Below are 22416 nucleotides of genomic sequence, written 5' to 3'. Positions count from 1 at the left end.
GAAATAGTGTGGATAAGTCCGAAGATGGGCATATTTGGGCCGGCACTTTTGGGGATATCTAGAGCAAAATAAACGATGGAAATACCGAGCGGAAAACCACTTTTTTTTATGGACGTGATTAACATGATTAACCAGTGATTAACATGATGACGAATCAGTGATGAACCAGCATTTAACCAGGGAATTCGTCAAAAAACTACAATTAATCCTGAAATATGGTGGTTAATCATGGTAAATCACTGATTAACCGTGTGTATTCACAAAAATCATGTTGCTGATTTGCAGATTAACTGATTAACCATGTTAAAATCACAAAAGAGTGGTTCCCCCTCGGGAAATACAAATGACACGGAAAAAGGTATTGTCGATATCGATCCAGGAAAAAATAGTTTATTCAAATCGGGTGAGTGGACCGTGAGTTAGGGCCCTAGAAGTGAAAGGCTACTCGGCCCTGAGTCTATTTTGCATATAAATGGAGTAAGTTTCATCCGTGTTTCCTAATTTTTGTTTTATTTAGAAGTTAATCGAACAACGAATAGAATTTTGTTGATATGTTTAAAAGCTATCCGGTTCCAGTTTTGCTAATCGAATTGCTTTATTTGGTCCTCGAGTGTTTTTGAATACGAACCCAACAATAGGTTGATGTGTCTTCCGTAAATTTATTAACAATGGGAATTTGAACCGCATAACAATTGAGTGTATCTGTAGAAGTTGTAGCAGCATTAGTATTATGGTTGAGTATAAACCTTTCCTAATTTTGTAAAGTGTAAGCTGGATAACGATTTTCAAGTAGCACTCTCAAAAATGAATGGTCCCGTAGATAAGGTTAATGTTTTCATCAAGTTCCAATGCACTTCAAGCATGAGTGGTACATTAAATAGGGCACTGAAAGTTGAAAGTGTGTCACACAACTATAAAACACCATTTCATACGAAATAGTACTCTATTTAGCAGCTGTCGACTATGATGACTTTTGCTTGAAGTTTTCATAATCAATTTATTTTAAGTCTTCAAATAATATCCGGTTAATCGAGTTAAAGTTTCCCAGAGACATGTGATTCACAGAGAAGTAAAATATTGTGTCTCAATGTGCAGAAAAAAAAGTATTAAAAGAAGTAATAGATTCCGTAGATTTGAAAGTAGGATGACCTAATTATTGTTACCAACAAAATAGATCTGACCATGACTCTTATATAGGAAAACGTATAATACAACAAAAGAAGTGAAAAAGAGCCTTACCAAGTTACTGAAGCGTCTTGGACCATTTTAAATCTTGCATTTATCTGTCACATTTTGCCACTTGAAATTGTGTGAAACTCTTCAAATAATATAAAAATACAGGAGGAGAGAACTGTCGGCTGCCCATAAAAATAGGTTGTCCACGGGAATGGAAATTTTAAAATTTTCGTGGGCAACAGAAAGTGTGGACATTTTTTTGAACTGACAATCATGCACAAAATTTCGCTGTAGAAGAACACATTTCACTTATTCATCCAACATATCGGCACTGTTGACATGAGTCATTGCATGTGTGAAGTCGATGGACAGCTGAGACTTCCAGCATTTCAGAATTAACCATTTCAATTACAAAAATTTTTAATAAGTGCGTCTCTGCCTCTGAAACCTGCAAATTTTACCAAATATGATGAGAAAAAATTCTTTAGTCATTGGTAGAGGAAATGTTGCTCTACTGCTAAAACTATTTATTAGCTTCATCCCTCAAGTATCCACGTCTCTATGACTGATTGAAAATCATGTTTTTTCAACTTTAGAGGGTCTCTGCCGGCTTCTGCCGGTACCAAATTTTTGTACAATTGTTATTAGAATTTTAGTCACTATCGATTGAAACCGAAACCAGTTATCCACCACTCTCTCTGTAGACAGGATGGGCTATGCACCAATGTCACCGACGGTACGGATGAAAATCAAAAATATTTGTGGAACCTTGTTCAGGGCTCCGAGCTGACTAATAATATCCAAAAACATCAAAAGTGCATCGAAATGCTCAGTTAAAATTCATTCAACCGCACTGTGTGGCCTTTAAGGGACTGATGTGCATGCGGTTTGTAAAGATTCGTGGATCGCACTTAAAACCCCAAATGAAACAACATTTCCTTAAAATTTGTTCATAAAATATTATTAAACATTTTTCATTTGTAATTCAATATGACTCTCTTCGACAACAATTATAGTTTATAGTTTACAATATACAAATTGCAGGTAAGATAAATCATTTTTCTTTTCTTTTCTTTTAGTGTCTAATAAAATGAAGATTTTTGTTTTCTTGTTCTTTTCTCTTTTTTCTTTTAATAACTACCTACACGTACATTTAAATTGTAAAAGCTACAGTGACAGATTCATTCGATTCTATTTTGTTTGTTTTTTTCTTTCTTTTGTGATTTGTTTTTTGTCATTAAGGATAAAAATTGATCGATTTAGACAATGCTTTCATTTTCAGGTGAGGAAGGTAGCTCACTGAATCCAGCTAATTCTTTGACTGTATTTTGTACAACACCCACTTTCCGTAACGACGAATTGCTAGATCTTAACCCGTTGCTTTGAAAAAATCCCACCAGCCACGATTTGATCGAATTTCTGGTGAACGATTTTTTATTCTCCACATCCTCATCACCGCCAACCGTTTCCAACGAACGCCATCGCTTCGTTTGCTGTAACATACTGTCGTCGTGCGGACTATTCAACGATCCCTGGCGCAACAGTAACGGACACTTTGGATCTTCCATCGCTATCGAACCGTTACAGTTGTTGTTGAGGTGTTTGGACGAAATTTTTCTACTGAGTTTGGGCTCGAAATTTGCATTTTCGCTCACAATCATCGCCACACCGCAATCCAACGACCGGGAACTTAATTTCTGCATTTTGGTTGGCACTTTTGCGTCGTGTCGCTTTCGCAGCTGGCTCGGGAATCGATCCAATGATTTACTTTCGCGTAAATTACTATTCGGATCGCGGAGTGATGGCAATTCTTCGTTCGATTTAAGCGAACTAAGGATTTGACGTGGTCGTACCATTGCTAACGGTTTTCTGTTCAGTTCGAAATGATCCAGATCGGATTGACAGAGGACATTGTTCGATCCGTTATTTAAATACAATGGCGAACGGTCGAGCTTTCTATGACTAGGTCGAGGTGAATTTTTTTGTGCATGCAGTGATCCCTGAAGACTGTACGTACTTTCTGCTTCTGGTCGTGGTACACTGGACTGTCTACGACTGCCAGTTCCACCACCGACTCCACCACCTAATGAGAAATCATTGGCAAAAGTTCTCGTTTACCGAAATCAAATCGAATTTACCAAAGTATGGTGCGCCAATAAAACTTGGTTGTCTTGAATCACAATTTAGCTTTGGACTTCGTCTGGGCCTACAAAATAGGGGTGGAGGTAGATCGCGTACATCAACTTCTCTTCTTTGCACAGCCTTCTCAGTAGCCCCAGTTAGCCAGTACGTTACTACTTCTCCCTTCCCCTTCAACTGGATACGTCCTCTACTTTCGGTAACATAGCCGCCAATGCGATCCAGAGCTGCTTTACATTGCTCCGATATATGAATTTTCAATGCTTCACCGTTGCTTTCCATTCTTGACGCCGTATTCACAGTATCGCCGAACAAACAGAATCGCGGCATCGTCAAACCAACTACTCCAGCCACGACTGGACCAGTATGCATTCCTATACACAAATATCGGTTAATTTCGAATGGCCGAAATATTCATATTCAACCGGCGATGTTACCTATTCGCAGTTTAAGCGTCTCATTTGGCCGATGTGATATTTTATGTTTCCTAACAGCTAATAATAGGTCTAACGACATGGATGCTATTTCACCCACATGACGATCCCCATTCTGAATGGGTAGACCAGATACCTGCAACAGACATTCGGATGCATTAAAGTAAATCCGTAAAATGAACTCCAATTCAATTTAGCACTTACGACCATGTACGCATCGCCAATCGTTTCGACCTTGTAAACGTCATAACCTTTGATAATCCGATCGAACACTGTGTACAGATCGTTGAGAAAGTTAACCACTTGCAGCGGTGTGCTCTCAGCAGACATTGCTGTAAAACCAACGATATCGCTGAAGTAAATAGTAACCTGAAAGATGATAGAGCGGTAAGAAATTGACATGAGAATCACGTCCTCCATCGGATCAGCCGGTATTATACACTTCCATTTCTTAGGCGATTCTATTCTGAGCATTGTTACAGACCTTATGAAGGTATTTTTTCAGTAATTGTGTCTGGCCGTTAACGAAACCGCACGAAACCATACGTACATTAGACCTTCATATTATACTTTCAGCCAGGTGAGGCTGTGTCGAATTACTTACCGAATTATATGAGACAGGTTCAACCCCATGGCCTCTAGTTAAGCTTTCAGCCACACTCTGCGGCAACATTCGGTGCAATAAGTCTTCCGTTTTCTTCTTCTCTTCGCACAATAGTCTCGTTCTGTCGTTTACAACGTCTTCTAAGTTATTGGCGTATTTCTCCATCATTTCCATCATTTGATCCATGATGTTCTTTGATTTGCCGCCTCGCATTTTCTTCAAGCGCCCTCTGGTGAAACGAATCATTTTGTTACAAAGCCAAAATCAATCATCTTCATTCTCAATATCACCTGATCGTTGTAAAGTCTGGACGCACTTCTGGATTCTCATCCCAACACTCTTTCATACAATTTACAATGTAGTCGGCACAATTTCCCGACTCCAAAATGTATTCGATATCGGGCCGAAAAGGTTCCTCATCGCCTTCTGGAATCTGTTTCACAAGTTCGATAATTTCTTTCGGCTCGTAGCCGATCTGGCCGAATGGACCCTTTCTGCCGATAACTTCGAACAAAATTATAGCAAAAGCGTACACGTCTGCCTTCGGCGAACCGTAAATATTTGGATTTCTTAGTAGTTCTGGTGCTTTCCAAAATTGACCTAAACAATCGAAAAGAAATTAAAATGTTAGACTCACGTTCATGCCCTGGGAGCTAGTCGGTGCCACTCACTTCTATAATATTGATGTTCGCCAATGGACTCGTTTTCAGCACAATGGCGCAAATCATTTAAACCGAAATCAGTCACTTGAAGCATCCATCGTGACGTCACAACACAATTTGAGGATTTTAAATTCCCATGAAAATACAACGCTGAATCATGAATGTAGATCATTCCCTGTTAAAAGGACCCAGAAAACAAACGATCATTAAGATCCTGAGTAGCTGTAATGCATGTGGTATGCATGCATTCAATGCACTTACCTTAATCAAATCATGAATTAGTGAGGCAATAAACAAATCGTCCAATTTTATGTCTTCATTCTCAATTATATCATACAGGCTCCCTTTCGCACAGTAATCAGTGACTAGTAATGTTCTGAATGGCTCAATGCATGCGCCAATAAAACTATTTATATTATCTTGTCGCAGTTCTCTTAATAATCGCATTTCTTTCATAATATCACGTGAAATGTCTTTCTTGCGGGTAAATTTCAATTCTTTTATACGGACGACCACACCTCTAAATTTGCCAGTTGTTGTAAACACTTGATTGGAACGATTCGATCCGAATGATGCAGCGCTGATGAGGCTGAGCTGAGATTGAATAAAATGAATTTGGTTACAGCAAACGTCGCTACAGTTCTACACTCAATCCAATGGATTTACCTTACTCGGCGACGAAATGATGTCATTGCCGAAATATCCTTTGATTTCGTGTGGATTGATTTTCCACAACAAACCTTCGATTTCCTGTTCAATTTTCCATTTCCGGTAAATGCTCATCGCTATCACACAAGCACAAAACAGAACCAAACCTAACACACCGGCCACAACTATCGATGTTAAGTGTGCACTATCCTTCGGACAGGCTTCGTTTAGGAAACCACAAACCGGCTGATCGGACGGCTTTTCAGAACCGGGCCAGTCAATTCGTACCGATGCATTTATGATTTTATATTCCTGTGGAATGGATAGATGTTAGTCGGACCATTGATGTGTTTTCGAAGAAATTGGTGAAAGAGCAGACTATTTAGAAGTTGGACGCAGTTTTTTTTTTTAGGATTATGGAAATCATTGTGGGATAATTGAAGGAGACAATTTTCTCAAAAATATAGGAGCCACAACTTAACCGGCTCTTTTTCAAAAGACTCCAACTGGCTGTTTTCTTTTACGTTATGGGAAATGTATCAATGCAAAAACTAAACCACGACTCACTCACTGGCAATGTCTCTCCTTGTTGAAAGTAAGCAACTGGTAACATTGTATATTCACATGTAATATTTTCTCGGAGCGTACTAGGATGTTGCTTCAGCGCTAACACGGAGAAATTGCCTTCTGAATCACCGTAGGAATCTATTTTAATCATCGATCCGGTAACACCTATGGAAAAACGAAACAATTTTTTTTTTTTGTAACAAATAAATTTCAAAATTTTGCAGCAAGGGGCAAGAGAGACCTTAAAAATCGTTCAAGAATCTATCTAGGATTGATGCAGGTCTGAAAGTCGTCAATACATATACTAAGAGTGGATACGATTTTCCATGACATAATTCTAATCGACTGTATAGTATATAGTATACCTGGGCTAACCTCACGTATAAACAAATTGTCTGAGATTCAGCAAGCGATGGCTTAACTTTTAGGGTTAGTGGCTAGGATTCCAAAGTAGTTTATTCCGAAATAAACGCGAAAATACTACCGTCACACTCTCTCGTTGTTCGCTTTATCGCTGGTTGGATTTTCATGTTTTTTTTTATGGAAATTGTAAATGTAATAAGTGTAGACGTGAAAGAACTTTCGTTGACTTAAGCAAAAGAAGTCTTTCAAAAATCTAAATTTCTATCGCGGCTCATCGAAGTATCTATAGTTTCAAGACACTCAGAAGCACTTTGCAATTTGTGTGAAAATTAGAATAAATTTCGGAACAACTTAGGTATCCGTTGGTCTTACCCTGCACCTAGCCTTGACCTTCTTAAATGTGAAAATGGTAAACAGTTCAGGTAAATCAGGTCGCACCTGATAGGCGAGACTTACCTGAACTGTTTAAGATTATTAGATTTCAGGCGGGTCTTCTTTAACATGCTTCGAATGTTTCGATTCAATTTGTCACTCATGCACTTACTCTTGTACGTTCGATTGTTGATTATAGTCTCGATAATCCTGGTTCCATTGCTAGCAATATCGTAAACCACATCGGATGTAAGTGGTCGTGTATCACTTCTCAGTAACTTATCGAGAGCCCAAGCGTATAATTTCACGGAATCGTACAAATATGCCGCATTGATGGACACAAACTGAAAATGATTTTTTATCCTCCTTAACAACACGCTACTTTTCAAGGTCAAATGGCTACAAGTACTCATCCATACCTTTTCGTAGTCACGAAAGATGGTCGGTGTGTGAAAGTTGAACGGTTCTTTGTCATTGTACTCGTTCACTTTGGCTGTAAAGCTTCCGTAGTTTTCAGTGGGAGGCGTTGATACAACAACAAGCAAGCTGCGAGCTCTTTTCTTTATCTTCTCCATATCGGCCACACATGACTTCATCTCATTCACCGTCTGAACTTTAAATAAATATCGCGACGCTTCTCTGTAAAATGAAAATCATTATTTAACACCGGAAGAATGGGCTATATATGACCGGTCAAATATTACCTCGTCGAATATGTGGCCATATCCACAAATATGACCATGTATTCACCATTCGAAAACAGTTGCAGCGAATCCATCAGTGTCATCATGTCAACGAGAACATTTGATGATCCAAGAAAGACATAGATTCTGGTTCGGTTCATGGTGCGTTGGATAATCTTAAGAAAAAGATCAAAAAAAAACGTTGTGAGTGGTCGTCTTACAACATTTTCAAACTAATTTCATACCCCATACAAGTATGCACTTCCACAGCAGTCTAAATTGTTCTCACAACATGTATGGGTGTCCTGAACCTTTTCACAGTGATTGACGGAAATGTTTTTCAATTCAGCCTGGTGCTTCAATGAATTTGCGACAGTGGTCCACACCTCTTCATGTACAATGGAAAATTTCTTCCAGCCGTAGTAGGTTAGTAACGAGATAACTGATTTGGTAACCTGAAATTTCAGAAAGGTTTGTGCTCGTGACATGCACTACGATCGTCAATTTCAAGAGAAAATTACTTGCGTATCTGGCGGTTCAGTTCTGGCAAATGTTGGTATAACCGAAGCTTTGTAATCGGAACATTTCTAACATAAAAACATAACAAAATGATCAGAACGACTAAAAGAACCGTTAGGTAATGGGGTGTTCAGCTTACATAGGACAACATTGGAATATTTCGACTTTGCGATACAATAGCTTCAACATAGCATGGACCTTCCGGGCCGAAAAACGACGACACACCATCACAAATCATCTCAGTCATAGCCCGTGTCGCTATGACCGTATCCCCACGCGTATCATTCCATCTCAAGGCTAATTGTACGTCTGGCAATACATTTGGATCATTGTTGATCTGTAATCGGAATTTGAAAATTCAACAACTTTGGTCGTTCAAATAACCATTTTTACATTAATCTATTTACTTCGTCCAGAGCTAGTGTTAATGCTCCGGAAATGGCCAGTCCCTGTTTGTCTTTCAGATCGCCCTTTATCGCAGTCAAGTATCCAATGGTCAATGTCGTTCTGTTGTGTAAATTGGCCGAAACAATCCGATAAAATGTTAAAGCTGCCACCACAGAGAGCAGTAGAAACATCTGTGAAGGCCAACGCCTCATGGCCCCTGGAAACGGGACCGTGCGGCGAGACTCCTTCAAATGAATTTATCTGGAATGAGAAATGGAGACATATATTGGAACAGTCAAAAGAAAAACGTTTTGTTTTAGAAACGTTTATTCGCATGCGTTCTTTGAGGAAGCTTCGTTGCACATATTACTTCAGAACCTTACACAACGTATTGGAATTATTCTGTTCAAGGACAATCGTCTGTCATTGGAAATTTTATCCAATTTATTGGTTCACTCAAATACAACCGACCTATTTGCGTTCAAGCAAATAGACTGAACTGCCAAAAAGTGAGTATACATCAAATGTCCCCATCTAATTAGTTATATTTTTGGTAAATTTCTATGACTTCTTCAGTGAGTGATATGGAATGTATGGAATCAATTTCATCTTGAAATCGCGAAAAGTTTTTCTTTCTTGCTTTTATACCAAACTTGCATCGATGTTAATAAAGTAGATAAAAGAAGATAATAAAACCCACGGTCTATGTACATTGTACAGTACAAATCTACGTCACTCGGATTTATTTCATAATCGTTCCGTTCAACGGATCGTTTATTTAACATAAAATGCATTACACATCGGATAATTAGTTGTACCTTTACGTAAGACTTGTACCAATTAATCTTATTCTATACAGAGGAACGTTTCATTCACTATTACATAAAAGTAACTTGTTTTCGCTGAAACTGACAGGGGATATAATTCCGGGAATATTATTTCAAAGATAAAAATTTAATCGAAGTTCAGATGAATGGATGAACTGAATATTACGTGTATCCAACACAGAAACGTATATATATGCGTAAGGGAAATCGTATGTTGAAAATATGAACTCATCGACATTTACAATATTTCTAAGAAGAAGGCAATCAGAACAGTTTTCCTTGAATTGGTTTAGACTCTTTTATATAAAACTATTGGAGTAATCCCGGTTTGCTCAGGGCCAAACAAACTTATGCCAAAATTTCATTGGATCTTAGGATAGGTTCTGAAGTTGATTCATTTACAATCAATTCGTTTCCATAACTTTTTCTCGTCAAATTTTTTTTTGTCCATCGGTTTAAAAATTCCTAATTTTTCTCCACTTTTGCTTGGTAGCCAGTATGCCGCATCCTAATAAATCTCTAAACCGTTTGGTCTTGTGTCCTACACAAACAAACATTCAGCTTTATATCATAATCTATAAACATTGATTCGTCCGTAGCAAGTTAACATAGAACTTTATTAGTAACTTATGCTGCAAACACGACCGAGTAGAAGACAAAAGCAAAAGTTATATGTTTTCGACGTGGTTCCTCAAACTAAAGTGGCTCAAACTAAAATACGTGTGTAAATAAGTCCATGAATCTGTTAACCTAATACGGATTTTAATGCGGAACATACCATAGCAGTCAAACTTATAAGCCCTAACATAGAGAAAATTTAGAGTTAGAGTGCTCCGAATATTATGAAAATTTATAAACTCAAACCACAGCACTGCTCCTAGCATGAGAACCCAGACAACATAAACCCAGAAAATATTTGGAGGCTGATGCAATCGCCATATGCTCTGTAGAGATAGATGACTTGTTTTCGTTATATGAGTTAAAACATACAATACAAAGAATCCTAAGCCTATGACTGGAGCCTCCAAATTTGCCCCTTGTCAATGAATTGTTCGTGCTAGAGGCAATGCTATGCTCAAACTAGTTTATACTTCACAGAAAACTCAAGTTATATTTCAAAATGTACGAAAATTCTTCTGTCTTTGATTTTCCAAAGCCTCGGAAGTCTCAGAATCCTTATTACTAATTGATTATGCCATTGATAACAAGTGTCACATGGGGAGGCTTTAGCGATCAGAGCTACCCCTTGAGATTGTTTACAAAATAAACATAGAGCCTAATATGATTTCATTAGCCTCCGAATATTATCTATGTTAATCTTAATAGATCAGTGTCAAATAACGGTTTCTTCTCTCAAAATAGTGTCGAATGAGTTGTCAATTTCACAAATCTAAACAATGACAGCGCCATAAAAATTTGTGTAACATTGTGGTTAGCTTTGTGAAAATGACAGCTCATTTGATATCTCAAACGACATTGACAATGATCTATGGGACAAGTGGGTTGGCCTGTAGAGGCGCCACATTTTTTTCATAGTACTTTATTCTCTGCGGCTTATTTTCATGTGAACCAACTTCACATTTGTCATTGCAGAACAAATGTCACCATATGAAGTTAGTTCACATCGTAAAATAAGCGCAGTGACAGCAGTAATTTTATGACAGAATGTAGTAAAATATGGGAAAACTCTATTACATTTCTTCTTAGTTTCTAAACATAATTCTCCTATAGCAGTGCTATGCTTTAAACCACAAATTAATATTATTTATGTAAGAGAAGTACTAGATTTACATGAAAAGAGATTTTGTATTACGGACGTTAATATTGACAGAATGTAAGAAGGAAAAAAACCTTAGGTACCACCGAATCGGAGGAAGAATCACTACAACTTCAATTCAAAACGTTATCAGCCTTGACTTATTCGGTTAATTTCCTCGAACTGTAATTTAAATTAAATCAGCGGTTAACAGGATTATTTTGTACACGCATCTAAAAATAAAATGTGAGATACAAAATTTGCATAAATTTGCATAGAACAGAAAGCTTTACACCTTTTTATAGGTGTCATAATTCATTCACATCGTCGGATGCTTGGCGTTTGAACGTTGTACCATTAAAAAGAAAATTTATAAATAAAATCGAATTTGAATAAATTTACCGCGTTCACTTGTGGTGGACTAAACGGTACAAATTTAATTTACTATATGACCGGACATTAATGGATTTCGGTTAAACACATTTGAATAATTCTTTCGACAAAATCGCCTCTAAACAACATTTCGTTCTTGAACTAACACCGCACAATTTGTATTTACTGTGTGTAGGTTAAGTACAATTATTGCAAGGATTCGAAATTGTATTTTTCTTCCAACGACGAAAAGAGTTTTTTTTCCTTTTTTTTACGTTTTTTGTTACAATGAACGAGCTAATGATGTTTTAATAAAAGGGGCACGGCTGTTATTATTTTGCTGTCTCAATGAATGGGAAATTATTGGTACTTTAAGTGATCGTAAATCAGCGTAAATAATATGACGCTAGAAACGGTCGATTCTTTTGAGTTTTGACAATGACATTATTCGTCGATAAAATTATTGGTATTAATGCGCGTTGAATGTAGAATTAGAAGGCATAAGTACAAAGGAATATTCATTTGAATTTGTTTAGCAGTGCGGTGGTATAAAACCACTTAAATAAGAAAAAATGCCAGACCCATTCTATCAAAAACAAAACGAAAATAGATGTTCGTAATGTTCATGTGCACTTGACTTTACAGTGAATCTATTGTTTTGTATACGAATTTCGAATGTATGACCATGATGAATGACAAAAATGAAAAGAAAATATTTGAAAACATTTTTAGCAGACAGAAGTGAAATTTTGAAAACAATATATATAGCTTAGAACGGTCCTAATCCAATAATTTTCTTCCATAGATCTCTAAATGTCGAACAATTATGATTCGGCATAAACGTTTCATATCCCAAACAAAAAATACTTTCCTATTCGAACTCTACAGTCAACGAAAATTCTGTTTATACGTGAAAAATTCTCTGATTCAAAGTAGAATTAAAAACTACAGTTAAAGACGACCAAATTACTGTCTAAGGGAGCACAACGCACATGCGTGTGACTATGAAACTCGTAGAATCTATGTATTGTGTCTACGTATTTGTGTGAGTGGACCAGCTGGTAAATCGACAGGAAGATAATAGTTATTTATACAATGGAGGTGCAAAGTACGTTATTAGACTATAGATGTGTAATTATAAGGGGCCATTCAAATAGTGCGCACGCACCTGAAGGGGGGAGCGCGCACTCTTTTTACGAAAAATTATTTTAGTGTCACTTTTCAATTTTGAGTTATTCTTTAACAGAAACTCTCTCTATCTCGTAGCTCCGCTTTTCCGCTTCAAACTAGGCCTTCTTTTAGCTGTAGAAATTTTGCAAAGTTCATTATACCTCAGTAAACGCGAAAATTAGACCTAGTCTGAAGTGGTAATGCGGAGCTACGAGATGAAGAGAGTTTACGTTTCATTGATATGACCAAACTGTGAGCGCGTACCGCAATTATTCGATAAGGTTCACTGGTGAATCGTCAAGAGGATAATGACAAGTTTCATTAAGCCGTTCAGCAATTTACTTTCGTTCTCAAATGTTATTACATTTAGAGAGCGTACAGTAATTGTTTTTGGTTCAGTTAAAACTGTCAAAGTTCACTATCTATGTATCTCTCTCCTCTACCTATGTCGGCAATATGAGTAGCTTTGTTAAAACTATCAAAAATGCACCAGTTATCGAAGAATTACTGTACGTTCAAGGTTGGAAAGCCTTGGAAAAGTTAAATCTCAGTGAAATTTGACAGCTCTCACCAAACGATTAAATGAACGAAAAATAATTATTGCACGCTCTCTGTATTTTTCAGATTAATTATTGACTCATTGTTCAATTCTGAAAATTTCGTTAAAAAAAATCGGTCAGTTGGAAAATCGACATCGGTAGACGGCGATTCTGACGAACTACAAGTGTTTCCATTTCATGTGAGTACGTATGCCACATTTTCAACTGCATACATATATTTTCAGACATCGGTGTATTTTACGCCGCTTCGTGGAATTTACTGTCACAGAAACGCTGGAATTGAAAATTGAAAAGACTCGTTTTTTTCCGCCTTTCTGGTCGACTTTCGAACGTTTTTCAGAAAACACGAAATTCGTGCACACTTTTAGTGGAGGGGTTTTGAAAAACGTGCAAAGGCGTGCAAAGGGGGCAGGGGTACTCAAATATCGCAACTAAACAGCGTGCGCACTATTTGAATAGCCCCTAACATGATGTCGTGAGCCTAATAAAGTACTTTGCACAGGCCCGGACTGGCCATACGGTGAATTCGGGGGATTCCCGATGGGCCTTTTGGATTTTTGTATGAGAATTTTTAAATTGTGGGCCTTTTAAAATTGAGTTGCATGAAGCCCCCGATGGGCTTTTTCGATCCAGTCCGGTACTGACTTTGCATCGAGTTGCATACAACGTTTTATGCCACAGAGGCATCTAAGGTTTGCAAATGTTTGCATATTATGATGCTGAGTGGGGTAAACTATAGAACCTACTGTCAACTGATATAATAAACCTTTGAAAATTTTTGAAAATTCCTCAAATTCGACGAAAATTCTCGGAAAACAAAAGAAAATCCTCAAAATTTGAAAAGAAAATCAACAAAAATTATGGAAATACTTGAAAATACAAGCACGATAAACGAGTTACGTTTATCGCGGTTAATAAAATCCTCAGAAAACCATTGAAAATCCTCAAAGGATTTTTTTTTTAAATCCTATGTCAACGAAATTTACAAATATTCGCCTTCGGGTAAAACAGCTGAAGTAAACTTAGACACAAATTTGGTTGACATCAATTGTAAATTGATTATTTTTAGCCCCGTACGAAGTACTGGGGGCTTATAAGATTAATATGCCGTTTGTAACACGTCGAATTGGAAGCAGACAGTAAGGGCAAAGCATTTGGTTATGTTCATAGATGACGAATCCTCAATAAAAAAATGTCCGTCCGTCCGTGACCCCTCTAGCTTGAGTAAATCACAACCTTTTTTCAAAATTCTTTTTTTTCCGATTGGTATGGACAAAAGTAAGGTCAATTTCGAAAATGGGCATAGTAGGGCCGGCCCTTTTAGAGCTAGGGCCCTATAGGTGTTTTTCCGTCTTTCGACGGTATCTACCGAAATACGCACGCAATAGCTGTTTGTGATATATCAAATGAAAGGTATTGACGAGTAGAACAAAGTTGTTGAACATTGTTTTTGGGTAAGTTGCAACGTGGGCTTGTTGGGAGGGCTCAAAGGTCGTTACTCGGCCCTAAGTGTTTTTTGCACAAAAATCGAGTAAATCTCATCTGAATTTGGTATCCACACCGCCATTCCGCCTATTCCAAACCATTTAACCTTTTTCGAACTCCAGCCAAACATTTCGAGTAGAGATAAAGTCATAAACTTCCAAAACGATAGCATTTAGTGTCAAAATAGTAGAATTTTCAAAATCCATTTGGAATTAGAGGAAAATCAGGCGACAAACAAAACGTAAAAACAATTTCTAAATTTCAAGCCATACGCACTACGCAGACCAGATATTTCATATCATGTGTAAGATTTAACAGAATTTTGCACTGATTTTCTATAAATTCAGAAAATTTATTTGCTTGCGAACTCATTGGTTCAAACAAAATCTCTTCGTTTTCATGTAATCAAAGCTTTCATGAATGAAATTATAGCATCGATCCATCTAATTTTAAGTGATTTTTTGTGATGGATTCAATATGCTGCTCTGAATTTTATTTTAAAATCTACCGGATCTATTGTAAATATAAATGAAATTTTCATCGCTAAAAAGATGTAAACATCAAACATCTCATAAATTTAAATTCAGATGATTTCATGTGTAATTCGTTACCAACACAAATCAAAGACACAGTAACCAAATAAGTTTTTTTTTAGAATTTATTCGTACCTATATATGAATTATGTAATGGCATACAATTTACCGAATGGGTAGCAAGCCACAATACCACAAAATTGAATTCGCGGTTTGAGCTTTTTATTAAAAGAATCTGAGTAATATCGCATTTTTACGTCGAATGTTGAGGTTGAGTTAAATGAAGAGCAAGTTAAATAAATATGACACTTATTCGCTTTTAAGTAGACTGTTGAGGTTGCGTGAAGAATGAAGTTAAATAATGATTTGAATTGAAAAAATTGATGGGAACAATGTTAGCGTTAAAGATAGATACAAGCCACCTGGAAAACAGTACAAAACCACCTGGTTTCAATTTTCCACAACAGAGCCGAGTCACATTATACAAAAGTCTAGAATCGTTTTTACTTGAACGAAGTTACAAAGTTCTACTCATTCAGCAAAGCTTTGAAAATTATATAGATGACGGAACGAGAGGCTTAACTGATAAAAGAAGATTGAGGTGAATTAACGTTAAATGCAGCTGATAAATAATATGACGATTCACAGCAGTCGTAGAATATAAATTTTTTAACGATTACCGATATAATACCAAAACATTCAATGAGGGATTGAAATAGTTGAGTAAATACATGATGTTCGAGTACAAATGGAAAACTAACACTCTCGGGACTGTATAGGTAATCTTCTAAGTGGATCGTAAACTTTCGCTGCACCTAACTCTTAGTGAAGAATTTAGCAAAGTTGAATGGCAACAAGTTGCAAGTTCAGATTAGAAATCGATTACGTGCACGTCGGTATCATTAAATAAGAACGACTGAACATTTTATCTATTTCGTTTAATCAACCGTGCATTTTGTCGTTTAGTCAGTTTTAATCTAAAAAAAAAAAATTATGAGATTACATACAAACATTATGACATCTTCATAAACCATTGCCGCAAGGGAAATTTCTATTTTTGGAATGTTTATATGCTCAAGGATTTTCTTAAAATGTTTGAATAGTTAACGACACGTGTGAACATAAATTTAAAAATGCCTCAGGCGATCGAGAAAAAAAAACTTGATTGTTGAAGAGGTCGCTAATTTCGATTATCAAACATTGTCGTTTTATTGATGAAAATGAGTGAGTACAGGTATCCCACGTCGAAGGGCAATTTAAAATTTTTACCAGAAACGTTTCCATAAAAATATGAAAATTTAAGAAGATATTGTCGCAAGTTGAGGCATATTTAGGCTAATGTGACGAAAGATTCAAAACGGCCGCGTTTTCATATGATCAAAAAATGGCACGTTGAAGGTGATAGATTTTGAGTAATTTCAAAATGACTGAACAAATTGCTTCTCTTTGGCCTCTGTATATACCAGGTAACCTGGTCCAGGTTTCAATATGAATACAATCTGTTGAGTTTTTATTTTTGCTTTCCTAGAGCAGTCACGTTTTTTGCAGGTGCTTTTGAAATAGTGTCAGCCATTGGGATACGTTTAGGGATCAACGATTATATAGGAATCGTATAAGACCAACCACACAAAAATTAATTTCTTCAGGCCTCTAAGGATAGCGTAACGTCAGCTGAATGTCGAAATTTGACCATTTTCAGGGGCTGAGAGTATGGCAAAAGATCAATGGTATATTGGGTATATATTTGTCCAGGTTAGTGTAACTTATTCAAATCATAATAAGTTCTAAACGTAGTCGAAACAGTATGTAAAAGAAATGGGCAAAAAGTATTGTTCAATGCGAAATGCAATGATAATGTATCGAATTCTGAGTTCTACCGTTTAACATTTGATATTTCATTGGTACTAAGTTCAATTTTTCCTTCAACGCAAAAAGCGGACATCTCGACTAAGTTCAATTTTTCCTTCAACGCAAAAAACGAAGTCAGCAACCCTTTCGAATGCAAGTGATGGAAGCGACAACTTTTATACAGTATTGCACGTATACAATTTCATCGAATATGATAGCCGAAATATATTGGAGAAGTATTTGAACATTGATCGATTTCGATTAAAAATGTATGGAAATGTGATTAAAAAACGTTAAATGTAACAATTTTCTGCTCCTTGTTAACACGATAACTTGAGTAACCTTTTTTTATTCGATGAAGTATTGAAATCCTCAGGTCAAGTTCGAAAATGGGCGGTATCGGTTCAACCATCTGTTAGTAGTTCTCGAAAGAAGCCTTTTCTGATCTATGTTAACACGATAACTGGAGCAAAGTTCAATCGATTTTCAAAAACTTTCTTTTATTTGACGGAGTATTGAAATCACCAGGTCAAGTTCGAAAATGGGTGACATCGGTTCAACCATTTGGGAGTAGTTCTCGAAAGAAGCCTTCTCCGATTTTTGGGATTTTTGTTAACACGACAACTGGAGTAATTCTTAACCGATTTAAAAAAAAATGTTTGGTGGAAAATGGAATTAATTCCTGAGGTTAGGTTCTAACAATGTGGGAGTAGTTCTCAAAAGAAGCGTTTTCTACTATTTGTTAAAACGATCTGGAGTCTTGTTATTTGATTTTGCCTTGTAATCAAAACCGAATAAACAGAACCAAAATTAATGGGCGAAGCGAGGGCCGCAATTCACACGACTACATACACCATTTTTTACCGGGGCCTTTTATAAATCAAAAAATCATTGTCAATAAAAATAAGATTGAGAAGCTCAGACAAACAGTCAAGGGATCTGCCCCACCCAACAGGTGGGACCTAGTTTATTAACGTGTCCTGAATCTTCACTCTAGTTATTTTATTTACCGAAGATTCACGTATTTATGTTTGAAGAGCATATGTTGGAGGCCTGTGACTCAAAGTCAAATGGTTTTCGAATTCGATAATTAAACAAGAAAAAGGGATTTACTTCTAAGTCTTAACTTCAATCGAACAACGGGGATAACAATTATTTGTGTTTTCCTCGATTTTTTTAAAATTATTAACAAAATCAAGAAGAAAACATACATAGTTGTTACCCCCTCACAATCGAACATAACAAGAAAACATTGTGGATGAAACCTGAAATATGCAATAAAAAAAAAAGAAGTATTTTAACAACAAAAAAAACAAACTCATAATCGAACTGCGAATAGTCAACACACTAAAAGCTGTCGATTATTTTTATTTAGCGATCATTTGAGCGTTCGTTATTTTTCAAGGAATTTTCAAGTATTTCTTGTTATACTTCCGCTCTTCAACCGAGTTAATATTATTTGTGTATTTATCAAACATTTAGCTATATATAATATTTCGGTGACAATAATCTATAAATAAAATTTTTTGTTTTATTTCACTTCTCATTTTTTTTTTGGTATATTATAATTGTTTTGAAATTGTATTTTTAAGGTGAAACACGTACCTACAACAAGTAAAACCTGGAAAGTAATTCATTATGTCACGAGCTTACAATGTATATACCCCAAACATTCAACAGTTTTCATATAGTTTCTAAATCACTGATAGTAAAACAGATGTCAAACAAAATTTTTATGTGTGGAAGAAAAAAAGGTGATCGTACACATTCACATGAAGATGTTTTTCTTATTCTTCTTCTTCTTCTTCAATTCAAAAACTCTGTTATTGAAGAGACTCCGTCCACAGAAAAAGAGAAGAGCTTGTTTGTGTGAGCGTTAAAAATAATATATAAATGTTACGATTATCTAAAACAAATTTTTCGTGTGCATGGGTAGTATTATATATATTCTGGTATTATTTTCGTATTTGAAAATACAATTAAATGAAATTTACTCTCCAATACGCATATATAATCATCAAATAAATAAAACTCGTAATTAACACTACTGCAATATTATATGTGCAAACAAATTAGCTTTGGGTAGAGTCATAAAGAATTCTTTAAATTAAAAAGAAGAAGAAAAAAATGGAAGAAAAATTTTCATTTTAGTGGTTAATAAACGCTCGGTAGATTATACCTACTTAACGCGAAGATTGAAATGATCTATTTGCTCATCGATATAACTCTGAACCTTCTCGGTTAGAAAATTACAATAAAAAAAATGTCAAGCGGTTCGCGATGTTACAATTTTTTTTAAATATTTATTTCGATGCGACAAACATTATGAATGATGTGAATTTTATAATCTCCAAACAAATCCACACAATTTTATGAACAACAATTAATCGTCAAAATAATTTTTTGTTCTTTTAATACAATGAACGAAATTTTCTTGGCTTTTTTGACAGAACCAATTTTGTACTAACTTCAGAGTGTCTTGTGCCTCCACACACTGATAAGTCTTTTAAAGTCATGTTCATATTTTATTCATACATTCATGATAAGTGTTCATATATATGTACATATATATGCGTATTGGTTTGTATACATTTTATCTTTCAGATATTTTTCTCTATATTCTCTATAAAATTCAAAATGTTAAAATTAAGTCTACCAACACAGCGAAATGGAATTGAACGAGAAAAAAAAAATCATTTTCTTTACATAATTTAAAGACGACTTTTAATAAGTTTTTAAATGTCCCAACAACTCAGTTGGATCATTCGGATGTGCACTGATTTAAACAGAATAAGAAAAAGATGAGGTCGCTCTATTATCTTCAACCGAGAACCACCATTATTGCGCTTCAAAATTGCCAATAATTTCTTATTTCATTTTCTGTTAACGTTTTTCATACACATTTAAGTGTAACCATCATACATTTTGTTGTTGATATTTCTACTTAATAGCCCTACATTTCCGATATATTTTATATTATTCAATCGAATCACCATACTCAGCTCAATAGAAATCAAATAACAAAAAACACACGTTCCGAACACTTTGACTTAAAAATATAATTGTTCGAAAAATACAAATTTTTTCTTTCTTTAAAGTAAAAAAAAACTCATCTCACATCAGATATATCTGTCCATTAGAATATTATGTGTATTGGGATTGAACTATACTCTTCATTATTGCTATTATCAACAATGTTTTTTCTTTCAATTTTTTTTTCTTATTTTTTTCTTCTTCTTCTCTTATAATTTTCAACTCACGAAACGCACCCACAAAAACACGTTTTAACGGGTACGGGTCCGAAAAACAACTAACTGAATCGTATTATTTTTGTAATCGTGTTTTCGTATGTATAAATATAATGCGGAATGTCAACTACAGAGAATGGTAAAAGAACAAATAACTCGAGTATATTATACTAGTGCCATCAGAGTGATTAAGCATTAAGCAACAAGTCGGTATATAACAACATACAACTCAGTTTGATTGGTATAATATAGAACTCGTTTTTTTTGTCTCTTCATAAATTTTTATTAGAGCTAAAGTAATAGTCGCTTCGTCTAATGTATCGGTCCTTTAATAACCTTTCTTTTGGTAAAATATTTTGCAACCAAATTTTTGCCAAGAAGCATACGAATTTGGACAATTTTTTGGAATTGACATTGATCCAACTTCCTATCAAATAAATCTTGTACTGTCTACGAATTTTTTTTTTTTGACGATTTTTTGAAACTGTCAGAAATTGTAATAGGAACAACGCACTTCAATCATGAGCGGTACAAACTGTAAATAGATACTGAAACGTGACAGTGTATCAAACAAATCGTGGTACTGTAAAAAAATCTGGAAATTGTTTTCATACAAAATAGTACTCTGTTTGGCAGCTATTATCACTCGAAGCACTTTTGCTTGAAGTGCGTTGATTGGAATCGTTTTTGAATTTCCTGAATGTTATAGGTTTCGGCAACAACGGGCAACAACGCTACAACGGCTTCTGCTGCGATTCTTTTCGGCAACGTTGGTATAAATTCATGCAGCGAGTGAATATTATTCACTTTTATACTTTTAAGTGTCAACCGTCCATACCTTAGTCAATGCAAAAGTAATTTCACTTTTGGAGAGGCGGAGGAAAAAATGAGTATAAAATTCAAAAATATTGTCGTGTATAGATAATGTGGTATATGTGTGTAAAAAAGGTTAACATTGAACGAATGTTTTCATTTCTGAAAATTTGTGAATGAATAATTTGCACATATTGATAAGTGTATCTGTGGAAAAACTTTCAAACAAGGGTTGGATTTTAGGTGGAACATGCGATGAATAGATTTATAATTTAACGAAATCTTCGAAACAGTCACGATCATGCGATGCAAATTAGGACAGGCCAGTTCTCCGTTCTACTCTATATTGTTTGGTGTTCAGAAGATCAGAAGACATTAAAATCGTATTACCGTTTCGATTGTAGGTAAAGCTTGAACCGAAACAATCGTGAAAAGTGGATTGAATTTTGATTATTTTTTACTGAATAAGATCTCGCGCTGTAAAAAGTAATTGGGAATAACTTTAAATTTATCTGTATTGACTACAAGAATGACCCAGTTGCCAACAAATTAATTCACAAAATGAGACATATAACAATGCAGTATTGGCACAAAGAATGGAGGGGTGTAATAAAAAGGGTGTATTAGATAGATTATCTTGATGCTTTTAGATAAACTAAAATTGGTATTATAGGCGCACACATTTTGATGGCTTTCTATCTTTATTGCGGATACTTCAAAATAACGAAATGTATTATTTTCAGAACGACGACAGTATGTGGATGATGTTTTTTTTTACACACATTTTCAGTCCGATAAAATCATACCAGTGTGATATCTGTTTATTTTGTTGTCTATTTGCTTTTGTAAAACGAGAGCGTACAGCATTTATGACGTTAATCGGAGAATTTCAGTTGAACTTTGAAATACAGGAACAAAATCTCCAAGTGAAATAAACCATCGGAGAAACATATTTATTGAAATGAATGCATGTGGTGCTGCATTTAAGTAGGAGTTAAAGTGGTTAGAGCCTTGTTCTATTTAATTTGTGCAGTTATTAGTTTGCCAAGAAAATTTGTCACTTATGCAACTTTCAGCTTTTCACAAAGTGCAAGCTTCCAATTTGGATGCTTATCGAAATTACTTGTAAAATCATTCTCTTCAGACGACATTGGCTAAAGTTCATCTATAATATAGGTCCTCGAGACTTTTTATTTGGCAAAGGGAGATTTAGGCAGAACGCGCGATTTTTAGGTCTTTTTTCTTTTAGA

The 22416-nt window shown here is 35.5% G+C and overlaps 1 protein-coding gene across 4 annotated transcripts; it reads right to left on the bottom strand.

The window, feature by feature from the left end:
- Positions 1–2120: 2120 nt before the first annotated feature.
- LOC119071632 (receptor-type guanylate cyclase Gyc76C-like) lies at positions 2121–20464 on the bottom strand. Of its 4 annotated transcripts, XM_037176591.1 has the most exons (19): positions 20224–20429; positions 18711–18807; positions 8575–8815; positions 8307–8504; positions 8170–8235; positions 7894–8103; positions 7670–7824; positions 7385–7604; positions 7138–7309; positions 6235–6395; positions 5682–5975; positions 5277–5609; positions 5025–5190; positions 4644–4953; positions 4354–4582; positions 3954–4118; positions 3753–3885; positions 3315–3689; positions 2121–3259 (listed from the first exon to the last, which is right to left on the bottom strand). In XM_037176591.1, exons 3-19 carry the CDS (start codon positions 8764–8766, stop codon positions 2436–2438), a joined length of 4203 nt encoding a protein of 1400 aa, XP_037032486.1. In that variant the 5' UTR covers positions 8767–8815; positions 18711–18807; positions 20224–20429; the 3' UTR covers positions 2121–2435. The 4 variants fall into 4 exon arrangements, with proteins under 4 accessions (XP_037032486.1, XP_037032487.1, XP_037032485.1 ...); XM_037176592.1 differs by lacking the exon at positions 18711–18807 and having other exon boundaries at positions 20375–20464; XM_037176590.1 differs by lacking the exon at positions 18711–18807.
- Positions 20465–22416: the final 1952 nt, after the last annotated feature.

The sequence above is a fragment of the Bradysia coprophila genome (genome assembly GCF_014529535.1).
Source record: "Bradysia coprophila strain Holo2 chromosome IV unlocalized genomic scaffold, BU_Bcop_v1 contig_5, whole genome shotgun sequence".
NCBI lineage: Eukaryota > Metazoa > Arthropoda > Insecta > Diptera > Sciaridae > Bradysia > Bradysia coprophila.
The sequence above is the reverse complement of the archived record's forward strand: the minus strand, read 5'-3'. Positions and strand labels throughout refer to the sequence as shown.